Source organism: Phyllobates terribilis, unplaced genomic scaffold (genome assembly GCF_046119375.1).
Source record: "Phyllobates terribilis strain yellow unplaced genomic scaffold, ASM4611937v1 Scaffold_49__1_contigs__length_9717188, whole genome shotgun sequence".
NCBI classification, from domain to species: Eukaryota; Metazoa; Chordata; class Amphibia; order Anura; family Dendrobatidae; genus Phyllobates; species Phyllobates terribilis.
In genome coordinates this window covers 7,243,519-7,270,558 of record NW_027362809.1, presented here as the reverse complement: position 1 = coordinate 7,270,558, position 27,040 = coordinate 7,243,519, and the positions used below count along the sequence as shown (strand labels likewise).

The window sequence follows — 27,040 nt, the reverse complement described above, 5'->3', positions numbered from 1 at the left end:
GAGTCCTGCACCCACTGAGGCCCCTGATCATGTGACCCCTGACTCCTCCCCTCCTGTGACCTCATCACAGGTCCTGTGCGCACAGAACAGCCATATATGTGGTGGCGACTCTGCAGGTGGAGGTATGTGGAGATTCCCCATTACTCTCTATCGGGATATTCCTCTCCCTTCTATATCGCCTCTATACTCCGCAGCGCTGTACACACATTATTATCACCGTTGAGCTTGAGGAAGCGAGAGGAGAAGGAGGAGGATATGGCTGATGGACACTCCGGGACTCTGGACAGCAGAGAGGTGACGTCTGGGCCAGAGAGGTAGATCTGGGTGTCATCAGCGTACAGATGGTGCTGGAAGCCATGGGATTTATGAGCTGTCACAGGCCAAGGGTATAGATGAAGAAGAGTAGGGTTCCTAGGACAGAGCCTCTCCAACAGAGAGGGTGGGCTGAGGAGGTAGTGTGGGAGTGGGAGACGCTGAATGTGCAGCTGGAAAGGTATGAGTCTTTCTAGGATGGGGCGAGGTCTTTTGACACCAAAGGAAGAGAGGATCTGTAGTAGGAAGCAGTGGTCAACTGTGTCGAAGGCAGAGGACAGACTAGAAGGAGGAGTATGGAGAATTGTCTGTTAGCTTTGGCTGTAAGTCATTAGCAATTTTGGTCAGGGCAGTTTCAGTGGAATGATGGGGGCTGAAGCCGGATTGTAGGTTGTCGAAGAGCAAGTTAGATGAGAGATGGGAAGAAAGTTTAGTGTGTACATGTTGCTGAAGGAGTTTGGAAGCGAATGGTAGCAGCGATATGGGGCGATAGTTTGACATAGCGGGCGGGTCGAGGGATGGTTTTTTGAGGGCAGGCATGATTGTGGCATGTTTGAAAGCAGAAAGGAAGGTACCAGAATATTGATAGGTAGAAGAGGTGGGTTAGGGCCGGGATAAGTGGGGTAGTGAGGTTGGGGAGGAGGTGGGATGGGGTCGAGTGCACAAGTGGTGAGGTGTGATTTGTAGAGGAGGCGAGTAAGCTGTCCTTCAATGATGTTGGAGAGGGAGGTAATAGGAAAAGGGAATTGGTCTGGTACACGAAGGGGTTGTGGTGGTGGGAAAATAAAGACTTGCCTTAATTGGTAGATCTTTATTTTGAAGTGTGTGGCAAAGTCCTCAGCATGATGTGGCCATCTCATAATTATTCCTGTCTGTCCTCAGGCTAAAGCTCATTATAACTTTGAACATCACAATGTGCCCTGGACTAACAGCAGAGAGGAGTATCATAGAAGAGGATTCCCCTTTCAGTGTTCTGTACACAATCTACAAGTCTGTGTAACAAATACTACAATCAGCATTACTCACCTTCCCCTGCTCCAGCGCCGGCTCTCTGCTGCTGCTCGGGTCTTCTTTATAGGCTGCAGTGGTGATGTCATGTCTTTAGCGTGTGTGACAACTGCAGCCAGTCACTGAGCTCAACGAGTCATACTGAATAAATAGTCATCAGTTCTGAGATCAGTGGTTGACTGCAGCGGTCTAATGCGCTACAGGTATGATGTCACCAGGGCTGAAAATTTAGTATCTAACAATTTTTTCATGTCGCCATTTTCTGAGACCTGTAACTATTTTCATTCTTCCATCGATGGCCCGGTTTCAATGATTATTTCTTGTTTTCTTCGCTTTTGCTGATACAATTTTGGAGGAAATATGACATTTTAATAGCTTTTTATTACATTTTTATGTGGAATTGAAGTGATCAAAAAACATTATTCCTAGTGTTTCAATTTATACCACATGGGAAAAAATATTTCAAAATGTTATTAATTCAGGCAGTTACGTGCATGGCAATACCGAATAATGTTTTCAATGTATTACATTTTGCTATTTACTTTGGGGGGAGGGGAATGATATAAACATTTATTGTTTGTGTGTTTTTTTAATATTTTGTCTTTTTCATATATATATTTTTCATTACTCTCCTTAGTTGTCCTGCTCATTTGTCCCCACTTCCACATAGTGCTATAACCATCTATAGTGCCCTATAAAGTAATAGCCCCCCTCTCATTGCCGTATACAGTAATGATCCTCATCTTTGTTACCCCCATAGTTTTAGTGCCCCACAGCCCACACCACTAATATGGTTCTTCTCCTCTTTTTATGTAATCTACAGGATATGGCTGTAATCATTTATTTATTGTAACTCCTGAGCGTGCACTGCACCCTGCTAGTTGCCACCATGCCAGTATTTCTTTTTGTATTACCATAAAAAAAACAGTGCACCCCTAATACACATTAACATAACTGAGAGATTTAAACTTGCTTATAACATATCATAATCACAATGGAGACAAGCTTCAGATTATTGCCCAACTATTTTCACTTTTTGGCTTTGTCAGGGGTGAGATGTGGAGTCCACGTTCTATGGATTGAAGGATGATTCCTGAACATTGCACCCATAGCTTATAGCATTTGAGAATAAAAAATAGTTTTCTTGATCACTTTGAAACATACACTGTGTGCGCAATTATTAGGCCAGTGAATATTTTGACCATATGATCATTTTTATGCAAATTTTACAAATGCAAGCTATATAAACATTTCTTATTGGATGAAGTACTGTATTTTTCGGACTATAAGACGCACCTTTTTTCCTCCAAAATTTTGGAGATAAGTCGGAGGTGCGTCTTAAAGTCCGATATACATAAATACTGTAGCTGTGAGGGAAGCGACAGTGAGAGTGGCGAAGTAGTGGGGCACAGGAGGCAGCAGCCGCCTGCTGCAGCCTACACTGTGGCCGCTACTAAAGAAAATGAATATTCACTGCTCCCCACGCCCAGTGAATATCCCATGGGTGTGGTGAATATTAATGGACTTTGATAGCGGGCATGTTGACAACCGAGCACAGCAGGAGCCGTGCTACGGCTACAGCGTGCGCGCTATTGGGGAGAATGAAGGTCACTGCTCCCCACGCACGCAGTCCCAGCGTGGGGAGCAGTGACTATTCCGGCACAGAGCGGAACACAGCGCTGGAGGAGAGAGGAGGTGAGTATGATTGTTTATTTTTTCTGTGCAGCGTGATGGAGATCAGGGGGTGCCAAGCATACCAGGATGTGGGGGCCATACATACAGGGATGAAGGGGGCCATGCATGCAAGGATAAAGGGGGCCATGCATACAGGGATGAGGCATAAGGGGGGCCATGCATACAGGGATGAGGCATGAGCGGGGCCATACATACAGAGATGAAGAGGTCCATACATACAGGGATGAAGGGGGCCATACACACAGGGATGACGAGTGCCATACATACCAGGAAGAGGAATGAAGGTACCGTACATATGAAGAAGAGGGATGAAGGTGCCATACATAGTAACATAGTTTGTAAAGCCGAATAAAGACTTGCGTCCATCAAGTTCGACCTGTTAGTTCTGTAATTGCTAAAGTTGATCCAGAGGAGGGCAAAAACCCCAAATGATTTGGCCAATCTTCATCTGAGGAAAAATTCCCTCCTGACTCTGAAACCAGCAGTCAGAATAAATCCCTGTATCAACCTACTATTTTATTTTATTTTTAAGTATATGCTGAAATCTGCCTGGTATCTAGAAATGCATCCAGTCCCCGCTTGAACTGGTGTAGTGAATCTGACATTACCGTCTCCTCACTCAGTGAATTCCATATTCTCACTGCTCTTACCGTAAAGAACCCCTTCCTATGCTGGTGCTGAAACCTTTTCTCTTCCAGTCTTAGTGAGTGCCCTCTTGTTACCGTAATATCCCTCCTTTTGAACAAATCCCGGGCAAGATCTCTATACTGTCCCCTAACATATTTGTACACATTTATTATGTCCCCCCTCAACCTTCTCTTTTCCAGGCTGAATAGTCCTAGTTTTGCCAACCTCTCTGGGTATTGCAGTCCCTCCATTCCCTTTATTAATTTTGTTGCCCTCCTTTGTACCTTTTCAAGCTCATTTATATCCTTTCTATATATTGGGGCCCATAACTGAGCACAGTATTCCAAGTGTGGTCTGACCAGTGCTTTGTACAGTGGAAGAACAATGTTCTCCTCCTTTGCAGCTATACCTCTTCTGATACATCCCATTACCCTGTTTGCCCTTACAGCAGCCGCCTGACTTTGGGCACTCCAATTTAGTTTGCTATCAATCAAGATGCCCAAGTCCTTCTCCATCTCTGAATTCCCCAATGATTTCCCATTCAGTGAGTACTGGTGACTTCCATTTTTCCTTCCCATATGTATGACCTTACATTTCTCCTCGTTAAACCTCATTTGCCATTTAATGCTCCACCTACCCAGCTTATCCAAATCCCTCTGTAGGTCTGCACTGTCCTCTTTTGTATTAATTGTTTTACATAACTTTGTGTCATCTGCAAATATTGATATTTTACTATTTATCCCGTTGACTATGTCGTTAATAAAGATATTAAATAACATTGGGCCTAGTACAGACCCCTGTGGTACCCCACTAGTGACGCTTACCCAGTCTGAGTATATTCCATTTATAACCACCCTCTGCCTTCTATCCTTTAGCCAGTTAGCTACCCACTTGCAGACATTTTCCCCCAGCCCCATCATTCTCATTTTGTATACCAACCTATTATGTGGCACGCTATCGAACGCTTTTGAGAAGTCGAGATACACGACATCCACTGGTTCCCCCTGATCTACTCGAGAGCTAACCTCCTCGTAGAAGTCAATCAGGTTTGTTTGGCAGGAGCGATTCCTCATGAATCCATGTTGGTTCGGGGTTAATAGATTATTAGCATCAAGATGCTCCGTAATTGCCTCATTAATGAAGCCTTCAAAAATTTTGCCCACAACGGACGTCAGACTCACCGGCCGATAGTTTCCGGCGTCACTTTTCGCTCCCTTTTTGAATATTGGCACTACATTCGCCTGTCGCCAATCAAGTGGCACAGACCCAGTCTCAACAGAGTCCTTAAATATAAGATATAACGGTCTGTCTATCACATTACTTAGTTCCCTTAGTACCCGTGGGTGTATGCCATCAGGTCCTGGTGATTTGTTTATTTTAATGTTACTGAGGCGTTTCTGTACCCCAGCTTGGGTTAGATTTGTCATACTTAGTGGAGGATTAAGTTTGTCACTTCTCATTTCGCCTGTTAGTTCTTTTTCCTTTGTGAAAGTTGACGAAAAAAATTTATTTAATAGATTAGCTTTATCCTCATCTTTCTCTATGATTTTGCCTTCATCACTTTTTATCGGTCCAATATTATCCGATTTAATCCTTTTACTATTTATATACGTAAAGAACAGTTTGGGATTTGATCTACTTTCCCTAGCAATACGTCTCTCTGTTTCCTCCTTCGCTATTTTTATTTGTTTTTTGCAGGTTCTCGTTTTTTCCTTGTAACACATTAGTGCCTCCTTACTGTTTTCCTGTTTTAATCTCTTGAATGCCTCTTTTTTGCTATTTAACGCCCCTTTTACGTTCTTGTTCAACCATATTGGTTTCCTCTTATTTCTGGCCCTTTTATTCCCATACGGTATATATCTCTCGCACTGAGTATTCAGAATTCTTTTGAAGGTTTCCCATTTACTATTCGTATTCCTTTGATTAAGAACTTTGTCCCAGTCAATAAGTTGAAGGTTTTCTTTCAGCTGATCAAACTTCGCCCTCCTAAAGTTTAATGTTTTTGTTGTTCCTTTATTGACAACCCTACTGAAGGGCATTTTGAAATTGATAATATTATGATCGCTATTACCTAGGTGCCCCCCTATCTGTACCTCAGTTATTCTATCAGGCCTATTAGTCAATATTAAGTCCAACACGGCCTTCCCTCTCGTTGGTTCCTGCACTAGTTGGGAGAGATAATTATCCTTAGTATTTGTCAAGAACCTTTTTCCTTTCTGAGATCTACAGGTTTCTGTTTCCCAGTCAATATCCGGATAGTTGAAATCCCCCATTACAATCACCTCATTATGTTTTGCTACTTTGTCTATTTGTCCTAATAGCAGTTTCTCATTCTCCTCTGTTATATTGGGTGGCTTATAGCAGACCCCCAGTAATATTTTATTATTATTTTTTGCCCCCTCTATCTCTACCCACATGGACTCGACCCACTCTTCTCCCTCTCCAATATCTTCCCTTAGTCTGGGCTTTAGACGTGACTTTACATATAAGCAGACTCCTCCGCCCTTCCCCTGTTTCCGATCCCTTCTAAATAAACTATAATCTGTTAAATTTACCGCCCAGTCGTAGCTATCGTCTAGCCAAGTCTCTGTTATACCTACGATGTCATACCTCTCCTCCGATATAAGCGCCCGCAGCTCATCCGCCTTATTGGTCAGGCTTCTTGCGTTGGTCAGCATGCAAGATAAAACTTTGGGGTTATTTAGCATCCTATTCTTCTCTAACGATCTAACTGTACTATCCCCACCCCCCTCTCCACCCTCATTATATTCACTTCTCCCCTTCCCCCTTGCTTGCCTCACATCCCACCTATTTCCTTGGTTTCCCCCCCCCGTCTCTAGTTTAAAAACTCCTCCAACCTATTAGCCATCTTCTTCCCCAGCACCGCTGCACCCTCCCCATTGAGGTGCAGCCCGTCCCTACGGTAGAGCCTGTAGCCGACAGCGAAGTCGGCCCAGTTCTCCATGAACCCAAACCCTTCTGCCTTGCACCAACTCTTTAGCCACTTATTCACCTCCCTAACCTCCCGTTGGCGCTCCTGTGTGGCTCGCGGGATTGGTAGTATTTCTGAGAAAACTACCTTGGAGGTCCTTGCCCTAAGCTTCCTACCTAGATCCCTGAAATCATTTTTAAGGACCCTCCATCTACCACTCACTTTGTCATTGGTGCCAATGTGGACCATGACCGCTGGGTCTTCGCCAGCCCCACCCAGTAACCTGTCAACCCGATCCGCGATGTGCCGGACTCGAGCGCCAGGGAGGCAGCACACCGTTCGGCGATCCCGGTCTTTGTGACAGATTGCCCTGTCTGTCCCCCTAATAATAGAGTCACCCACTACCAGGACCTGTCTAGCCTGCCCTACACTTCCCCCCTCCCCCTCATTACTGGAGCATACACTCCCCCGGCGGTCAGAGGATCTGTCGTGCTCCAATAATGCCGGTTCTGAACCAGCCTTCCTATACTTCTTCCCTCTATCCCTCCTAACTGTTATCCAGCTCCCTGCCTGTTCAGCCTGCGCTTCCCCACTAAGCTCCACCCCCAGTGTTGACCCATTGAGTGTCTGCTCGGTGAGCAGCAAACTCCGTTCCATGTTGTCGATGCTCCTCAGTACCGCTATCTGAGCACTTAGATCCAGGATTTGGGCTTCCAAGTGCACGATATGCTCACATCTCTCGCAGCAGTATGGATCCCTGAGCGGTAGCTCAGGGAATGCATACATTGCGCAAGATGTACACTGCACGGCTCCGGCCAACATGGACGTCATTCTAAATATGGGGATACAGTCAGTATATATGTACAAGTACAAAACACAATTATTTATATATAGGTGTATGGACGGGGATCAATTAGGGATGTGCAAGTGTATCGATTAGATATCGGCGCGGGATCAGTTAAGTATGGACGGGGGATCAATTAAGTATCAATTAAGTATGGACGGGGGATCAGCTGAGTGGGTCAGGTGGATTAATTAAGTATGGACGGTGTGTCAATTAACTATGGACTGGGATCAATAAGTATGAACTGGGGAAATAATTAATTGTGGACTAGGGAATCAATCAATTAATTATGGACAGGGGGTTTAATTAAATAGGATGGGGGGTAAAGCAAATAAATAGGTATGGACGGTGGGTCAATTAACTAAGGACTGGGGATCAATAAGTATCAATAATATCAATAAATATGGACTGGGGAAATAATTAATTGTGGTCTGGGGAATCAATCAATTAATTATGGACAGGGGTTAATTAAATATGGTGGGGGATAAGGCAAATAGATAGGGACTGGGGATGAGTAAAAGTGGACAAGGGGAATCTATTAAATAGGACAAGGGGGATCAATCAATTATGGGCTGGGGGGGTCAATCATTTAAATGTGGTCAGGGGGATCACTTTAATATGGACGGGGGGTGGTCGGGGATCAATTAAATGAGGACGGGGGGTCAATTTAATGTGGTCAGAGGGATCAGTTAAATATGGACGGGGTGTTCAGGGGAATCAATTTAAATATGGACGGGGGGGTAATCAATTAAATATGGACTAGGGAATACAATACAATTACAATACAGATACAAATACAATACAGTACAGTACACACTTGGGTTCAGTAGGGCCGCTTATCGCGGCCTCCTGCCCCTCACTCACCTCCTCTAGGGACGCTGCACGCTATCACAGCGCGCTTTTCCCTCCGGTCGCCTCTTACCGGTCCTCCTGATCACCTCCTGGTCACCACCACCTGGCACCCTCCGCTGGCCGGCACTGCACGCTGCCACAGCGCTCTCTTGCGCTCGTCCCTCCGGTCGCCTCCTACTGGTCCTCCCGGTCCGCTCGGTCACCTCCGCCTGGCTCTCCTCCCTTCCCAGGAGCTCTCTCCACACACAGCACAACTCTTGCAGCACACGGCAGGCTCCGCCTCCACCACTTCCTGTCAGGCCTCCTCCTGTCATGCCAGGATGGGTGTGAGGGGGGCCATACATACCAGAATGAAGGGTGCCATACATACCAGGAAGAGGGAAGAGGGGGCCATGCATATCAGGATGGGGATGAGGGCCACATATAACAGGGAAAAGGGGTCATATATACCAGGATGGGGCATATTAACAGAATTAGGGGACAATACCCCTATAACAGTGTCAGCAGTAGACCCCCTCCCCCTTAACAGGGCATCATGACCACATTTTTGGCTTAAATTTTTTTTTCTATTTTCCTCCTCTAAAACCTAGGTGCATCTGATGGTCCGGTGCGTCTTATAGTCTGAAAAATAAAGTAGATCGGGTGATGTGTATTTGTGTAATGAGGGGTGTGTGGCCTATGGATATTGACACCCTTTATCAGGGGGGGGGAATTATTGGACAGCTTCTTGTCCTCAGACAAAATGGGCCAAAAAGAGTTTTAACTGACTCTAAAAAGTCAAAAATGGTTAAAAGTCTTACAGAGGGATGCAACACTCCTTAAATTGCTCAGATATTGGGGAGTGACCACAGAAACTTCAAAAGTCTACAGGGTTGCAAAAAATATATACAGAATAACATTAACTGCAAAAGATTTCAGAAGACTCAAATGTGAAGCGACCAGGAAGATATTATCCTCCAGTGCTGTCGTATTCCAGAATCGCAGCCTCCCTGGAGGCCCAGAAGAACTAGGTGTTCAGTGCTCAGAGACAAGGCCGAGGCTGAATATCAATCACCACCAACAAGACACAAGTGCAAACATCAAGACTTAACCAAAAGAAAGCTGAAAAAAGATTTTTTTTAAAGGTTTTATGGACTGATGAGAGTGACTCTCAACGGAGCAGATGGATGGGCCCATGGCTGGATCATTAATGGGCACAGACCTAGACTTCAACTCAGACGCCAGCGAGATGGAGTTGGGCAATGCTATGGGCTGGTATTATTACAGATGAGCTAGTTGGACTTTTTTTAATTGAATATGGACTCAAAATCAAATCCCAAACCTACTGCAAGTTTTTAGATGACGCTTTCTTTAAACAGAGGTACAGAAAAAATCTGCATCTTTAAAAAAAAAAAACAGCAGGATTGTTCTGCGGGAGAATGCTCAATGGCAGCATCAAAGTCTTCACTGCTCAGTACCCGGAAAGGCCTTAAAGATGAAAGAGTAATGACATGACCTTTTCCTCACTGGACCTAAACCTTCCGGAGAACTTTTGAGCTTTTCTTAAACTCGATATTTAAGGTGAAGGAGAACAGTCCCCTCTTTGATAAGTGTCGGGGGGCTGTGCCTGGTGCTGCCCACAAAGATGATCGTCAACAGATTAAGAAACTAATGGACTCCATGGATGGATGGCTTATCACTGGTGTTGAGAAGAATGGTGGCTATATTGGTCACTGATAAATTTTTGTTAAATGTCAGAAATGTATTTTTGGACATTGAGTTGTTTGGGTCTTATTCTCAATATACCAGATGAAAATAAACAGTTAAGATGGAAAATTTAAATTTTTCATATAGTTGCATAATAACTCTGGAAACAGAGATATTCTCCTTAGACAGCACCTCACTTTTACTTTCTTAAATATTCAGGTTTATTACTCTGTGGATTGACCGACAGCACTGGAGATGTTAACTAATAAAAATAATCATCAAAAATACAAATTATCTAATAATCGTGCACACAGTGTAGAGTAGGCGGTGGAGATAGAAGACGTCTTCTTTCTAGAACTTATCATGGAGTGGTGAGATGTATACAAATAAACCATTAACATATTTTATTGGCTGTACAAAGACTGTTGAATTCTTTATATTGTTATATTACTGAATTATTTTATAACTTCCATAATCCCAACTGATAGCACATCGGTATCTCTGTGTGATCTGAAGATGTATGTAGAGCTCTACCACATTATTGCTTTATACTGGCATCACAATGCTATTCATGTTTTTTATTACACAGAATTTTATATATTTTACACCAACTCATCTTCAATCCACTCAGATTCCCACAATATGAGATAGTAATAATTTATCTATATAATTTTCCTAGAGAAGAATGGATAGAGACAGAAAGAAGATGGTAGAGAGGATAATGCACCTCACCCTAGAGATCCTCTTCCAGCTTACTGGAGAGGTGAGAGATTCTGATGACGTCACATTACATCATTCTTATCTATGGGAATAACAGATGGACAGAACTGGAGAGGTGAGGACTCTGGAAATGTCTGGAGTGAGATTTATTAATGTGTCTCTCCATAACCAGGATTACATAGTAGTGAAGACCTCTAGTGAGCGCTGTCAGGACCCAATCACGGGGCCTCTACCTCACCCCCTGATACATGAGGACATCAATGACCAGAAGATCCTAGAACTCACCTACAAGATGATTGAGCTTCTGACTGGAGAGGTGACACTGCTGGGAATGCTGGGACATTATACAGTAATGCTATGAAGGGATCGGGGGGATGACCTTATCATTGTATGTGTCAGGTTCCTATAAGGTGTCAGGACGTCACAATCTATTTCTCCATGGAGGAGTGGGAGTATTTAGAAGGACACAAAGATCTGTACAAGGACATCATGATGGAGGTTACCCAGCCCCTCACATCACCAGGTAATAGACAGGAATAAATAAAATTATTCGGAAGAAAAAGACTCAGGATATATAACCATGCACACCCAATGTTGGAAAAGTGAAAAAAAATCTTTATTACATGATTACATTTAGACAACAAAAGAAAAAATTTTTTTAAAAGCATTTAAAACAGACAAAAACATGTGCAATCTTCATATGGGGGAATTCATGATAATATGCATAAAAATAGCAATAAACCCCACTATGTTATGTGCCACAGGTATATTTTACATCACTTATATAACATTCGATTAATGTAGACCTACTAAGCAAACCTGGTATAAATAGCACAGCATAACCAGTCAAAATATGTGTTTATGACAAAGCAAACCCCCCTAAATAATATAAGTGAATCAAGGAATGAGTAGGAGAGATGGTCTATTGGCAATGGGGGCCAGATAGAGGTATTGGCCAGATTGTGTCACCAAAGTCGTATATGACGTGGCACAGTTGATCCACATATAAATAACAAGCCAGGCATTCCTGAGTGGTCAAGTCAAGAAAATAAGTAAATAAAAAATATATGGAAGAATAATTACCTGCTGGCACCAGAGACCCTACGCGTTACACTGCTCAGACGCAGCTTCGTCAGGGGTATGTTGTCTAAGAGCACATGTGTGTGTTATATAGTTGATCCCAAATGGTGTGACTAGTTTCAGGTGAGTGTTTGTCTCCCTATGGTGTGTAGACAGGCCTGTTCTCATCAGAATGTGTTCCACCCAGTCCACGTGGAACGCAAACGGAAATGGGTTAAACGTCATATCCGGTCCAAAGCAGAGGGCGCCAAATACAGCCCTGAAGCTATTATTGTCAAAGGTGCGTCCTACCCGTACCATACGGTGGAACGGGGGTGGAAGTAAAGTAAACGTCATATCCAGTCAGAAGGGTAAACACGCAGAGCAATGAACTATGCACGTAGTCATAATAAAGAAGAGGCTTGCGTTCCACGATGGAACGCAAAAACCCCAGGAGCAGCGCGTCCGCTGCAGAGAATAATAGTGATCACACAAGAAAGTGCTAGCATTAAAAAAAAAAAAAAAAGAAAGAAAGAATTGCAGTCCAAACCAGGAATACTAAGAAGTCAGTATATGATCTGAGGACAATCACCAAACATGCATAGATACAAAGATGCATCACATAACAGAATACAGACCTGGACATATAAGACTCACTAACCAGACAGACATAAAACAACAAAAAAAATCCCATTTAAAATAAAACTCTCTCCTTTCCCTCTTTCCTTTTTTCTCTTCCTTTCTTTCTCCTTTCCCTTTCCCTTCTTTTCCTTCCCCTTTCCATCCTCCCCTCTCCTTCCTTTATTAAGATAAAAGACAAGACATATAAATGCATATGAGACTGTGTGCAAGTATGTGAAAAGATGCACACAGTTAAACAATCACAAATACAAGAAATAAGCAATAAACTAATGGAACTGCACAAGTTGGCCCCATGGGAGGGAAAAAAAAAAAAAAAGGTGAATCAAAACCCCAATAGTGGGCAAGATTCCACATATAAGAACACCATGGGAGTCTGGAAAAGTCAGAACTGGAAAATACTCATTCGTGCCCCTCATAGCCACTACATCAAACATTACGGTCCAATAAGAAACCAACCCCGGGGAACTGGGTAGAATTTAAAAAATATTGATATTAAAGCTGCTGGAATGGAATTTAAAGGAGGTGCACATGCACCCCCAAAATAAACAGAGTACTGCTTATAAGGACACCATGGAAATTTAAGCCAAGTAACCAGTAAATGAGAGATCCTCATTTATGCCCTTTGGGGCCACTGTGTCAAGTGTAAAGATCCACCTGGATTCTGTCCTCAAAAGGTCCCTAGTATGATCTGAATTGCGAGGGTTAGGCTTCATTTTTTGGAGGCCTGTAACTCGCAATTTATTAGTGCTGCTGGAATGGAATTGAAGAAAGTGCAGGGCCACCGTGGAGATGGTCCTGCCCTTTCTCAAATCCTGTTCAGCAAGATGGATATTCGAAGCGTGTTGCTGTACCCGCCTCCGAAGTTCCTGCGATGTTTGACCAACATAGACCTTGGGACAGGGACAGGTCAAAGCATAAATAACATTAGTGGACCTGCAGTTAATGTAGTCCCTCAAAGGAAATTGACGATTGTCAGTCGGGTTAGTAAAGATTTTTTCAGATGAAAAAAATGGACATGCAGAACAATTGCCGCAGGGAAAAGAGCCTTTGAGCCTATTACCACCAGAGGTATTGTACAACGGACGTAAGTAATGGTTATGAACGAGTTTGTCCCTTAAATTTGGGGCTCGTCTAGCCGTCAGCAAAGGTTTGTTTGATAATATACTGGATAGACGGTGATCCGTCTTCAGTATATTCCAATGTTTGCGGAATAGACCACCTACTTCATTCCATTGATTGTTAAACCTAGTAATAAATCTGATCTGTGTGTCTTCCATGTCAGCTCGTGGTTGCAACAGAACCTCCCGTGGTTTGGCGATGATCCTCTGATGTGCTTTAGAGATTGTGGATTTCGGATAGCCCCGTTCACGAAAGCGTGTAGTTAGGTTACTGGCCTCAGTTTTGAAGTCATCCTGTGTTGTACAATTCCTCTTGGCCCTTGAAAACTGTCCCACTGGTATACTGTCTCTCAAATTTCTGGGATGAAAGCTTTGGTAATGTAGAAGACTGTTTGTAGCAGTCGATTTTCTGTATAATTTAGTAACAAGTGATCCGTCCACTATCCTGATTTCCAAATCCAGAAAATAGACTACAGAAGAAGATATACAATGGGTAAGATGGATGTTAAAGTCATTGACATTAAGTCTATCAACAAAATCAATTGCCTCCGCCTCCGTGCCCGTCCAAATAATTAAAATATCATCAATGAAGCGGAACCACTTGAAAACCCCATAATTGTATTCCCGTAAGGGATAGATGTGTGTATCCTCCCACCAACCCAGGAATAGATTGGCGAAGGCGGGCGCACACCGTGCGCCCATGGCGGTCCCAGAGGCCTGCCGATAAAACACATGATCGAATACAAAATAGTTGTGCGTGAGGATAAATTTCAAAAGATCCACAATAAAGGAGTCATGCAGACGATTACCTCCACTCGTGTTATTCAGAAAGTGCAGGACCGCTGCTATGCCATCCTGGTGAGCTATATTGGAATACAGCGATTCAACATCAACAGTAATGAGCAGGAACTGGTCAGGTAAACTTAGGGAGTTGAGAGACTGTATTAGATGGGAAGAGTCTCTGAGATAAGAAGGAAGGCTGGTGGCAAGTGGCTGCAAGAAAAAATCTACATAAAAGCATGCATTTATGTAGATTTTTTCTTGCAGCCACTTGCCACCAGCCTTCCTTCTGGTGGCAGCCTTCCTTCTTATCTCAGAGACTCTTCCCATCTAATACAGTCTCTCAACTCCCTAAGTTTACCTGACCAGTTCCTGCTCATTACTGTTGATGTTGAATCGCTGTATTCCAATATAGCTCACCAGGACGGCATAGCAGCGGTCCTGCACTTTCTGAATAACACGAGTGGAGGTAATCGTCTGCATGACTCCTTTATTGTGGATCTTTTGAAATTTATCCTCACGCACAACTATTTTGTATTCGATCATGTGTTTTATCGGCAGGCCTCTGGGACCGCCATGGGCGCACGGTGTGCGCCCGCCTTCGCCAATCTATTCCTGGGTTGGTGGGAGGATACACACGTCTATCCCTTACGGGAATACAATTATGGGGTTTTCAAGTGGTTCCGCTTCATTGATGATATTTTAATTATTTGGACGGGCACGGAGGCGGAGGCAATTGATTTTGTTGATAGACTTAATGTTAATGACTTTAACATCCATCTTACCCATTGTATATCTTCTTCCGTAGTCTATTTTCTGGATTTGGAAATCAGGATAGTGGGCGGATCACTTGTTACTAAATTATACAGAAAATCGACTGCTACAAACAGTCTTCTACATTACCAAAGCTTTCATCCCAGAAATTTGAGAGACAGTATACCAGTGGGACAGTTTTCAAGGGCCAAGAGGAATTGTACAACACAGGATGACTTCAAAACTGAGGCCAGTAACCTAACTACACGCTTTCGTGAACGGGGCTATCCGAAATCCATAATCTCTAAAGCACATCAGAGGATCATCGCCAAACCACGGGAGGTTCTGTTGCAAACACGAGCTGACATGGAAGACACACAGATCAGATTTATTACTAGGTTTAACAATCAATGGAATGAAGTAGGTGGTCTATTCCGCAAACATTGGAATATACTGAAGACGGATCACCGTCTATCCAGTATATTATCAAACAAACCTTTGCTGACGGCTAGACGAGCCCCAAATTTAAGGGACAAACTCGTTCATAACCATTACTTACGTCCGTTGTACAATACCTCTGGTGGTAATAGGCTCAAAGGCTCTTTTCCCTGCGGCAATTGTTCTGCATGTCCATTTTTTTCATCTGAAAAAATCTTTACTAACCCGACTGACAATCGTCAATTTCCTTTGAGGGACTACATTAACTGCAGGTCCAATAATGTTATTTATGCTTTGACCTGTCCCTGTCCCAAGGTCTATGTTGGTCAAACATCGCAGGAACTTCGGAGGCGGGTACAGCAACACGCTTCGAATATCCATCTTACTGAACAGGATTTGAGAAAGGGCAGGACCATCTCCACGGTGGCCCTGCACTTTCTTCAATTCCATTCCAGCAGCACTAATAAATTGCGAGTTACAGGCCTCCAAAAAATGAAGCCTAACCCTCGCAATTCAGATCATACTAGGGACCTTTTGAGGACAGAATCCAGGTGGATCTTTACACTTGACACAGTGGCCCCAAAGGGCATAAATGAGGATCTCTCATTTACTGGTTACTTGGCTTAAATTTCCATGGTGTCCTTATAAGCAGTACTCTGTTTATTTTGGGGGTGCATGTGCACCTCCTTTAAATTCCATTCCAGCGGCTTTAATATCAATATTTTTTAAATTCTACCCAGTTCCCCGGGGTTGGTTTCTTATTGGACCCTAATGTTTGATGTAGTGGCTATGAGGGGCACGAATGAGTATTTTCCAGTTCTGACTTTTCCAGACTCCCATGGTGTTCTTATATGTGGAATCTTGCCCACTATTGGGGTTTTGATTCACCTTTTTTTTTTTCCCTCCCATGGGGCCAACTTGTGCAGTTCCATTAGTTTATTGCTTATTTCTTGTATTTGTGATTGTTTAACTGTGTGCATCTTTTCACATACTTGCACACAGTCTCATATGCATTTATATGTCTTGTCTTTTATCTTAATAAAGGAAGGAGAGGGGAGGATGGAAAGGGGAAGGAAAAGAAGGGAAAGGGAAAGGAGAAAGAAAGGAAGAGAAAAAAGGAAAGAGGGAAAGGAGAGAGTTTTATTTTAAATGGGATTTTTTTTGTTGTTTTATGTCTGTCTGGTTAGTGAGTCTTATATGTCCAGGTCTGTATTCTGTTATGTGATGCATCTTTGTATCTATGCATGTTTGGTGATTGTCCTCAGATCATATACTGACTTCTTAGTATTCCTGGTTTGGACTGCAATTCTTTCTTTCTTTTTTTTTTTTGATTAATGCTAGCACTTTCTTGTGTGATCACTATTATTCTCCGCAGCGGACGCGCTGCTCCTGGGGTTTTTGCGTTCCATCGTGGAACGCAAGCCTCTTCTTTATTATGACTACGTGCATAGTTCATTGCTCTGCGTGTTTACCCTTCTGACTGGATATGACGTTTACTTTACTTCCACCCCCGTTCCACCGTATGGTACGGGTGGGACGCACCTTTGACAATAATAGCTTCAGGGCTGTATTTGGCGCCCTCTGCTTTGGACCGGATATGACGTTTAACCCATTTCCGTTTGCGTTCCACGTGGACTGGGTGGAACACATTCTGATGAGAACAGGCCTGTCTACACACCATAGGGAGACAAACACTCACCTGAAACTAGTCACACCATTTGGGATCAACTATATAACACACACATGTGCTCTTAGACAACATACCCCTGACGAAGCTGCGTCTGAGCAGCGTAACGCGTAGGGTCTCTGGTGCCAGCAGGTAATTATTCTTCCATATATTTTTTATTTACTTATTTTCTTGACTTGACCACTCAGGAATGCCTGGCTTGTTATTTATATGTGGATCAACTGTGCCACGTCATATATGACTTTGGTGACACAATCTGGCCAATACCTCTAAAATATGGGCCCCCATTGCCAATAGACCATCTCTCCTACTCATTCCTTGATTCACTTATATTATTTAGGGGGGTTTGCTTTGTCATAAACACATATTTTGACTGGTTGTGCTGTGCTATTTATACCAGGTTTGCTTAGTAGGTCTACATTAATCGAATGTTATATAAGTGATGTAAAATATACCTGTGGCACATAACATAGTGGGGTTTATTGCTATTTTTATGCATATTATCATGAATTCCCCCATATGAAGATTGCACATGTTTTTGTCTGTTTTAAATGCTTTTAAAAAAATTTTTTCTTTTGTTGTCTAAATGTAATCATGTAATAAAGATTTTTTTCACTTTTCCAACATTGGGTGTGCATGGTTATATATCCTGAGTCTTTTTCTTCCGAATAATTTTGTGTCTTTACATCAGGTTACTGTAGCACCCCTTTCTATTTGTGATTATTATTCCCCAGCAGTGCCCACTTTTTCTTTTTGTGTACTTGTATTTCTAGACAGGAATAAATTCACACGGCCTATAATTATCTGTATGTAAAGAATGAATTCAGCCCCTGTATGTGTTTCCTCCAGATCTATCCAGTAAGAGGACAACACCAGAGAGATGTCCCCGTCCTCTTCTTCCACAGGACTGTAAACAAGAAGATCCCAATGTTCCTCAGGATCATCAGGTAGATGGAGAGAAGGTGTCATGAGCTCTCCCCTGTGATGTGTAGATGACTGTGAAGGTCTTGTGCTCAGTCTTGTTTTATCCACCAGTATTATATGTTTTATACTTGTGTAATGAGAACGATGGAGATGGCAGGATTAGAGCTGATCATAGATGTGACTTCTCCATCTGTCTTTGACTTTTATAATATTTGTTTCAGGGTGAAGATCTGACCCATATTAATACTACAGAGACATATGTGAGGGATGATGAGCGGTGTAAAGAGGAGATTCCTACATATGACTACCCAAGTGAGTAGTAACCACTAAATGCAGAGAAGTCACAGATTCTTCTCAGACACCGGCTGTGGCTGCTTTATCAGTGGTGTAGTCCGGTTGTGTTACAATTGTGTGACCACCATTTTACCTCTAGACCACAAGATTTTCCTCCATCCAAAAATGTTCACATTACTTTGTGTAATTGTGAAAGACCTTTTCTGTAGAACTTACAACCTGGAGGATCCACCTAACCCCTGGGATTAGAAGACTCTGTCCATTACCTGCTCAGATCTGTAAACTACAAAGCCAAATGACAGCGTACGTAGAATGTGCTGACAAATGAGAAAATCACTTGTAGAGAAAGTGGAGGGTGATGATGCTGTTGGCTTCCTAGAACCCTGATATCTTATTGGATGAATCTACCTTCTCTCCCTTCTGTGCTGCTGAATGTGCTGATATGGTCCCTACAAGACCAGGTCCAGTCTTTCTGGCCAAACTTCACTTTTTTGATCGATAACATTAAATGTGCAGTGAGGGCCAAGTGTGAATTTCTGTACAATAACAGCAGAGTTTCCCTTTATCCTGACTTTTCAATTTCTTTTAAAACTGACTAACTTCAAACAGGATTGTGATAAACTATACAGAAAACATTACACCTGTGCCATGATATATCTCTAAGCTGTGCGTGGCTGATGGCTGTAATATACATTTATTCACGCCTGCAGGAGATGTGTTGGCTCCAGCCCTGGTTTCATGGATTCACTCAACGCCATAAATTACATTATTTTTCAATCCTAAGGAATTCAGATTACTGCACAATCTCTCCTGAAATGTGGGCGCTAATAGTTTCTCTACTCTTCTGCTCAGGAGTCATAGTAGCTCCAATGGTCCACTATAAATGAGTGCAACTCCAGTTTAGTGTTGGAGCTCTCCCCTTATATATATGTTGTTGGGGATGTAACATATCTTTTATTCTGTCTTTTTTTTTCCAGTTTCATTTTGTATGATAGCTTTATTGTGGTGGGATCGGCCTGACTCACTTATGTGAGTCTGTAACTCCCTGGTAGTCTTTAAAAGAAGGTCTCCATTACGTCTTCCCAATGCTCGAGGTCTAAATTTAAGACACCTCAGCTCTGCAGTATTATAAAAAAGTTCACTTTAGATGTCTAATATTTCTTCTTGACACTCATCTGATAGAAAATATTGTCCCTTACGATAGTTTAGATTGCCAAGAGCCACCGAGCCCCATACTGTAATTACCCCAGAGAGGTTTCACCACTAGTTACTCATTTATTACTGATGAAGACTGTTGAGTTTGATAATTTCAGTAGATGTGTTATTGTGTATAGTCACAGTTTTTGACTTCAGTAATCCTCTGCTTTAACCCCTTCCTGCAGCCAGTTTTGTGTTCCTAATCAGGCCCCATTTTTTAAATCTGACGTGTGTCACTTTATGTGGTGATAACTTTGAGATTCTTCACAAAGGATAATAGGAAACAAATGGACCTTACAAATTATTTTCCAACTTCTCTTGAGTCCGACAATACCCTATATATGGTTGTACACTACTGTCTGGGCACATGGCAGGTTAAGAAGAGAAGGAGCGACATTTAGCTATTTGAATGCAGATCTTGCTGGAATAGTTTGCAGACACAATGTATTGGGGGCACTGTTCATGGTCACCTGGCAGCTCAAAAGATGGTCACCATGAACAGTTTGGCGCTATATACTCCAGATCCCAGGGACTGCCTTGCTCATCACCCTTTAACGTCAAGAAGAATAGTCAGGTATTCGGGTCAGAACTAGGAGGACCGAGAAAATAACAAATCAGAAGACACAAGAGTAGTCAGTAAACGGGCCGAGGTCACAATAGGAAACAAATACACAAGCTGAGAGCTGAGCACAGAGGACTGAACCAGAGGAGGACAAGGCTGTATCTGGCAGCTTCCAGCAATATGCTTCCAGCTTTAGTAGGGTGCGGTGCTTTCTAAATGGCTGAAGCAGGGAGCAGATTACTCCAGCTGGACAGCACACACCCATACTGCCAGACTGGATGATACTACTGGTCCCAGCAACCCTAATCTTAGTGGCTGGACAGAGCCTGCACCGCCCAGAGCTTCTGGTTCTGACGTCTCTTCCATCACAAGTGCCGCCTGCAGAATTAATAAGGAGACGCCTGGTGACAAAAGCAGACGTCACACAAGTCGAAGCAGGAGGAGAAGTAAATGCCCCAGAGGAGATGGGACGCACCATTTGCAGAAATCCTAATATAACAAAATGGCAGAAAATCAGAGCAGTAGAAATCCCCATAAAGTGACTCCATGTTGGAAATTCTAATCCTCAGTGAATTAATCTATAGGAGTAGTGACTAATTTGATTCCACAGTCACTTTCCAGAAATTAGCACTCGGTGGATGTTGGAGAGTGAAAATTGCAAATATATCATTTTATTACCCAACACATAGTGCCCAGATTGTGCTCCAGGAGACACACACCGTAAATTAAGTGTGTTCTTCTCACTATAGTAATGCCAAATACATGGAGGCTAAATGTGGTTTGGGCGCACTGCAAGGCTCAGAACGAGGGGGAGATTTGACTTCGGGAGAGCGGATATTGCTGGATTGGTTTATGGAAGCCATGTTGCTTTTCAAAAACCTTTGAGCCACTAATAATGTGGAAACTTACGTTTTTCCATTGACAGATGATGGACCTGTGTGGGGACTTGTTTTTTGTGGGATGAGTAGAAGTTTTCATTGGTATTATTTTTCTACATAACATTGTTTGATGGCTTCTTATTCCATATTTTGGAGGCAGAATGAACAAACAGTTGGACACCACGCTCTACTGGTTCATCCTATGAGGTTTTCTATTAGACTGTGAACTGTCATTCGGTCAATAACTTGCCATTTCTACAGACATTTTAAGTACAATTAACACAAGAATCTCATAGAAAAAGAAATAAAGATTGCATACCACTTCTAAATCAATCTAAACAAACACATCCCTGGGCTACATGCTAGTCCAGGAAAATGAAGAGATATATGCTCAAGTTTAAAAATCAATTTTATTAGACACAAATCTAAAAAATAACAGGAATATTTAAAATATTCCTCTATTTTTTAGATTTGTGTCTAATAAAATTGATTTTTAAACTTGAGCATATATCTCTTCATTTCCCTGGATTAGCATGTAGCCCAGAGATGTGCTTGTTTAGACATTTTAAGTAGAAATGTTCAAAAATATAAATTTCAATGATATTTTATTCAAAATTAATAATTTTTTTTTCTTGGCAGATGACTGTACCAGAAGATCAGATGGACAGGAGATTTTTAAATCTGATGCTCTTGAGATCCCACATGATGCAATTGAAGTGAATGCCATTACTCCAGATATACCATCATCCCTTCACAGCAAAGATCTATCATCTGATCCTATGAAACAGGTCCTATCTTCTGATTCATTACCAACTACTAAGGAAAATCAAAATAAAATAAGCATTAAAAAACGAACTGCTCCTAAAGCAAAGAAATCATTTTCACGTTCAGAAAATGGAAATAGTTTTACCCTCGAGAAGTCTATTCTTAAACATCAAAAATTACACACAGCGGACAATAGATTTTGTTACAAATGTGGAAAATGTTTTAACCAGAAATCAGTTTTTGTTGTTCACCAGAAAACCCACACAGGGGAGAAGCCTTTTTCATGTTCAGAATGTGGGAAATGTTTTAACCATAAAGCGCATCTTGATATCCACCAGAGAACTCACACAGGGGAGAAGCCTTTTTCATGTTCAGAATGTGGGAAATGTTTTATCCAGAAAGCGCATCTTGATAACCACCAGAGAACCCACACAGGGGAGAAGCTCTTTTCCTGTTCAGAATGTGGGAAATGTTTTAACAATAAATATGTTTTGGTTAACCACCAGAGAATCCACTCAGGGAAGAAGCCTTTTTCATGTTCAGAATGTGGGAAATGTTTTAACCATAAAGCGCATCTTGATATCCACCAGAGAACTCACACAGGGGAGAAGCCTTTTTCATGTTCAGAATGTGGGAAATGTTTTATACAGAAAGCGCAACTTGATAACCACCAGAGAACCCACACAGGGGAGAAGCTCTTTTCCTGTTCAGAATGTGGGAAATGTTTTAACAATAAATATGTTTTGGTTAACCACCAGAGAATCCACTCAGGGAAGAAGCCTTTTTCATGTTCAGAATGTGGGAAATGTTTTAACCGGAAAGCGCATCTTGATAGCCACCAGAGAACCCACACAGGGGAGAAGCCTTTTTCTTGTTCAGACTGTGGGACATGTTTTAACCGGAATGCGTATCTTAATAAGCACCAGAGAACCCACATAGGGGAGAAGCCTTTTTCATGTTCAGAATGTGGGAAATGTTTTAACTGGAAAGCGAATCTTGTTAGACACCAGAACAGTCACACAAGGGAGAAGCCTTTTTCCTGTTCAGCATGTGGGAAATGTTTTAACCAGAAATCAGGTTTGATTAGGCACCAGAGAACCCACACAGGGGAGAAGCCCTTTTCCTGTTTAGAATGTGGGAAATGTTTTAATCGTAAAATGATTCTTGATAGACACAAGAGAACTCACACAGGGGAAAAGCCTTTTTCTTGTTCAGAATGTGGGAAATGTTTTAACCGGATAGAGCATCTTGATAACCACCAGAGAACCCACACAGGGGAGAAGCCTTTTTCATGTTCAGAATGTGGGAAATGTTTTAACCATAAATCACATCTTGATAGTCACAAGAGAACCCACACAGGGGAGAAGCCTTTTTCATGTTCAGAATGTGGGAAATGTTTTAACCAGAAATCGGCTTTGGTTAAGCACCAGAGAACTCACACAGGGGAGAAGCCTTTTTCATGTTCAGAATGTGGGAAATGTTTTAACCAGAAATCAGCTTTGGTTAAGCACCAGAGAACTCACACAGGATAGAAGCCTTTTTTCTAATCTTTTTTTTTTTAATCCAATAAATTTTTATTGAGATTTTTTTACAAAACAAGAAATCAGTACATACTGTTAAGCGTCGGTATGTTGTTGGAGTTGAAATGGTTTCAGAAGCTTCTGTGGTCTCCCATTTTGGTCCAGCCAGGGCTGATGCTGCTCAGCATCATCATCAGCCCCAACGCTTGTCTGGTCCACGAGATGTGCAGATTGTCTCCTGGGTATTTGTGCCTAGCAATGTTAAGCATAGGTTGCAGAGGGAGATAGGGCTTTTGGAGTCTAAGTCCAGGATTCGCCGCACTGAGCAAGCCCATGACCTGGCGGATCGTGATTGGTGGTTTGGCACCCACCTGACCCGGTGACCTGGCACCGCCTGATTGGTCCACAGGTAGCGTCACCAATGGCGCATCGGTGGGCAGGGTTTAGTCTTTAAATGGCCCGCCCATAAACATGGCGGCGTGCTCTGATCATTTGAGCAAGTGATGCTGTGGTGTGGACAACTGTGTTCCACGTGCTCCCTAGCTGTTCACTCCGGAACCTGCTGATGCCAGAGTTCGCTCGGCTGATCAGCACAGGTCGCTTAGGCAGGCTTAGATGTGCATAGGCAGGTAGCTTCGTCTTGCACCCTGGCTCAGCCAAAGGGGTCACCTATCACCCCGAGCAGCCTGCAGACGTCCTGTCCACAGCTATCGCCTGTCAGCCACGTGGAGTTTTACCCTTCAGTCCGGTAGCATGCCGGCTGGAGGAACGTGTACCCGTTGGCGTAGTCACACACGCATCCTAGTGCCGCCACTGTAGTCCCTGTGCTGTAACAGGACTACAGATAGTTTTTTTCTGCCTATCTCTCGTGCAGCTAACGGAGATAGTGCGAATTGCTATACCCGTTCCAGTGTGCAGAAACACGGAGGGGTTTTACATTTAAGTTGGTTGCTTCCCTTTCCACCCGGAAAGTGTTCGGCAGCAGTCCACCAGGCTGCATCGCGAACCCCAGGGTCGGTTGCGTTCCATTATATTAAAGTCTGCAACCGCCCTCCTAACACATACAATAAAAAAATAACATACCATAGGGATGACATACATGCATCTCTCCAATATATCCTTTCAGCTTGCCCATTACCGTCTGATAACTTGCAATTACTATATCTTACTTCTAGCTGGAGAAGGAAATATTCTTAAATATTTATCAAGAAGGACTCAGTAAATATCAGAAATACGACCCTTAGTATTTCCCTTCTCTAATACCAACTTAACAAAAGTATTATTTTCTGCCCAAAAGGGAGTCCATCTTGATTGTGCATTAAATGAATGCCGAAACTGTAAAGATTTATAGAATTGTTTGTCATCCCAAATTCCCCCTTTAATTGATCAAAGCACTTAAGTATCCCTTTAGATAATATGTTTTATATCGTATATATTCCTTTATCCACCCAACTCCGAAATCCCTCTAATTTATAGAACTCAGCATATTTATTATTAAACCATATAGGTGTAGATTCATTGCAGTCTCCTATTTCCATTATATCTTTACTCCTATCCCAGACCTTGTAGAGTAGAGCAAGTGTAGGGTATATTGATTTCTTGTGTACGAGGTCATTCAGTTCCACTATATGAATAGGAATATTCCACGGTGTTCCTGAAGTAATTAACCCCTTAATACTATTTGGGTTTGCAGCGCTATGCCACCCACCCAAATGTTGCAATTCCGCTGCCATATAATGCAATGGGGAAAAAAAGTATTTAGTCGGCCACCAATTGTGCAAGTTCTCCCACTTAAAAAGATGAGAGAGGCCTGTAAGTGACATCATAGGTCGACCTCAACTATGAGAGACAAAATGGGAAAACAAATCCTGAAAATCACATTGTCTGAGATGGGAAGAAATTTTTTTTTAAATTTTGGTGGAAAATAAGTATTTGGTCAATTACAAAAGTTCATCTCAATACTTTGTTATATATCCTTTGTTAGCAATGACAGAGGTCAAACGTTTTCTGTAAGTCTTCACAAGGGTGGCACACACTGTTGCTGGTATGTTGGCCCATTCCTCCATGCAGATCTCCTCTAGAACAGTGATGTTTAAGGGCTGTCGCTGGGCAACATGGTCTTTCAACTCCCTCCAAAGGTTTTCTATAGTGTTTAGATCTGGAGACACTAGGCCACTCCAGGACCTTGAAATGCTTCTTACGAAGCCACTCCTTCATTGCCCTGGCGGTGTGCTTGGGATCATTGTCATGCTGAAAGACCCAGCCGCATTTCATCTTCAATGCCCTTGCTGATGGAAGGAGGTTTGCACTCAAAATCTCATGATACATGACCCCATTCATTCTTTCATGTACACGGATCAGTCGTCCTGGTCCCTTGGCAGAGAAACAGCCCAAAAGCATGATGTTGCCACCCCCATGCTTCACAGTAGGTATGGTGTTCTTTGGATGCAACTCAGCATTCTTTCTCCTCCAAACACGCCGAGTTGTGTTTCTACCAAACAGTTCTACTTTGGTTTCATCTGACCATATGACATTCTCCCAATACTCTTCTGGATCATCCAAATGCTCTTTAGAAAACTTCAGACAGGCATGGACATGTAATAGCTTAAGCAGGGGGACACGTCTGGCACTGCAGGATCTGAGTCCCTGGCGGCGTAGTGTGTTACTTATGGTAGCCTGTGTACCATTGGTCCCAGCTCTCTACAGGTCATTCACTAAGTCCCTCTTTGTGGTTCTTGGATTTTTACTCACCGTTCTTGAGATCATTTTGACCCCACGGGGTGAGATCTTGTGTGGAGCCCCAGATCAAGGGAGATTATCAGTGGTCGTGTATGTCTTCCATTTTCTAATGATTGCTCCCACAGTTGATTTCTTCACACCAAGCTGCTTGTCTATTGCAGATTCAGTCTTCCCAGCCTGGTGCAGGGCTACAATTTTGTTTCTGGTGTACTTCGACAGCTCTTTGGTCTTCACCATAGTGGAGTTTGGAGTGTGACTGTTTGAAGTTGCGGACAGGTGTCTTTTATACTGATAACAAGTTCAAACAGGTACCAGTACTACAGGTAATGAGTATAGGACAGCGGAGCCCCTTAAAGAAGAAGTTACAGATCTGTGAGAGCCAGAAATCTTTCTTTCCAAATCAGACAATGTGATTTTCAGGGTTTGTTTTCTCATTTTGTCTCCCATAGTTGAGGTCGACCTATGTTGTCAATTACACGCCTCTCTCATCTTTTTAAGTGGGAGAACTTGCACAATTGGTGGCTGTCTAAATACTTTTTTTTCTTATTTTTTCTAATATGCTCGAATTAGAGATATCATCAAATGGTAGAATAACCGACTTATCCCAATTAATGGACAGGCCTGACCATTCACCAAACTCGCCAATAATGTTCAGAATAGGATCAATAGACTTCTGGATATATTGTACATATAGAACTGTTTGTGTATTATACAATCACTGTATTTTATGTAGTGTGGTCTCCCGCTTCTGAGGTGCCACCACGTAACCAATTGCTTGTGAAATAAAGGTTTTTGACCAAACTCATGTTTGGTGTTTCTGATTATTCCCAAATGGTCTGCCATTCATATCCTAGCATAGATATGTCACCATCTTATTGGTACTAGACAATTGTCTGATACGTAGATACTTTCCTTTGGTTTGATATATATTATTTGCTTTGTTCAATTTTTATTTTTGTTGTGTTAACCCATTTACCCCCGAACGTGGTTTGCACGTTAATGACCAGG

At 42.5% G+C, this 27,040-nt stretch overlaps 1 protein-coding gene across 1 annotated transcript; it reads left to right on the top strand.

Annotated features, from left to right (window-relative positions):
- LOC141191638 (uncharacterized) lies at positions 1-26,833 on the top strand. The gene is made up of 7 exons (XM_073661576.1): positions 1-122; positions 10,636-10,719; positions 10,849-10,992; positions 11,076-11,199; positions 18,003-18,100; positions 18,299-18,389; positions 21,648-26,833. Exons 2-7 carry the CDS (start codon positions 10,642-10,644, stop codon positions 23,303-23,305), a joined length of 2,193 nt encoding a protein of 730 aa, XP_073517677.1. The 5' UTR covers positions 1-122; positions 10,636-10,641; the 3' UTR covers positions 23,306-26,833.
- Positions 26,834-27,040: the final 207 nt, after the last annotated feature.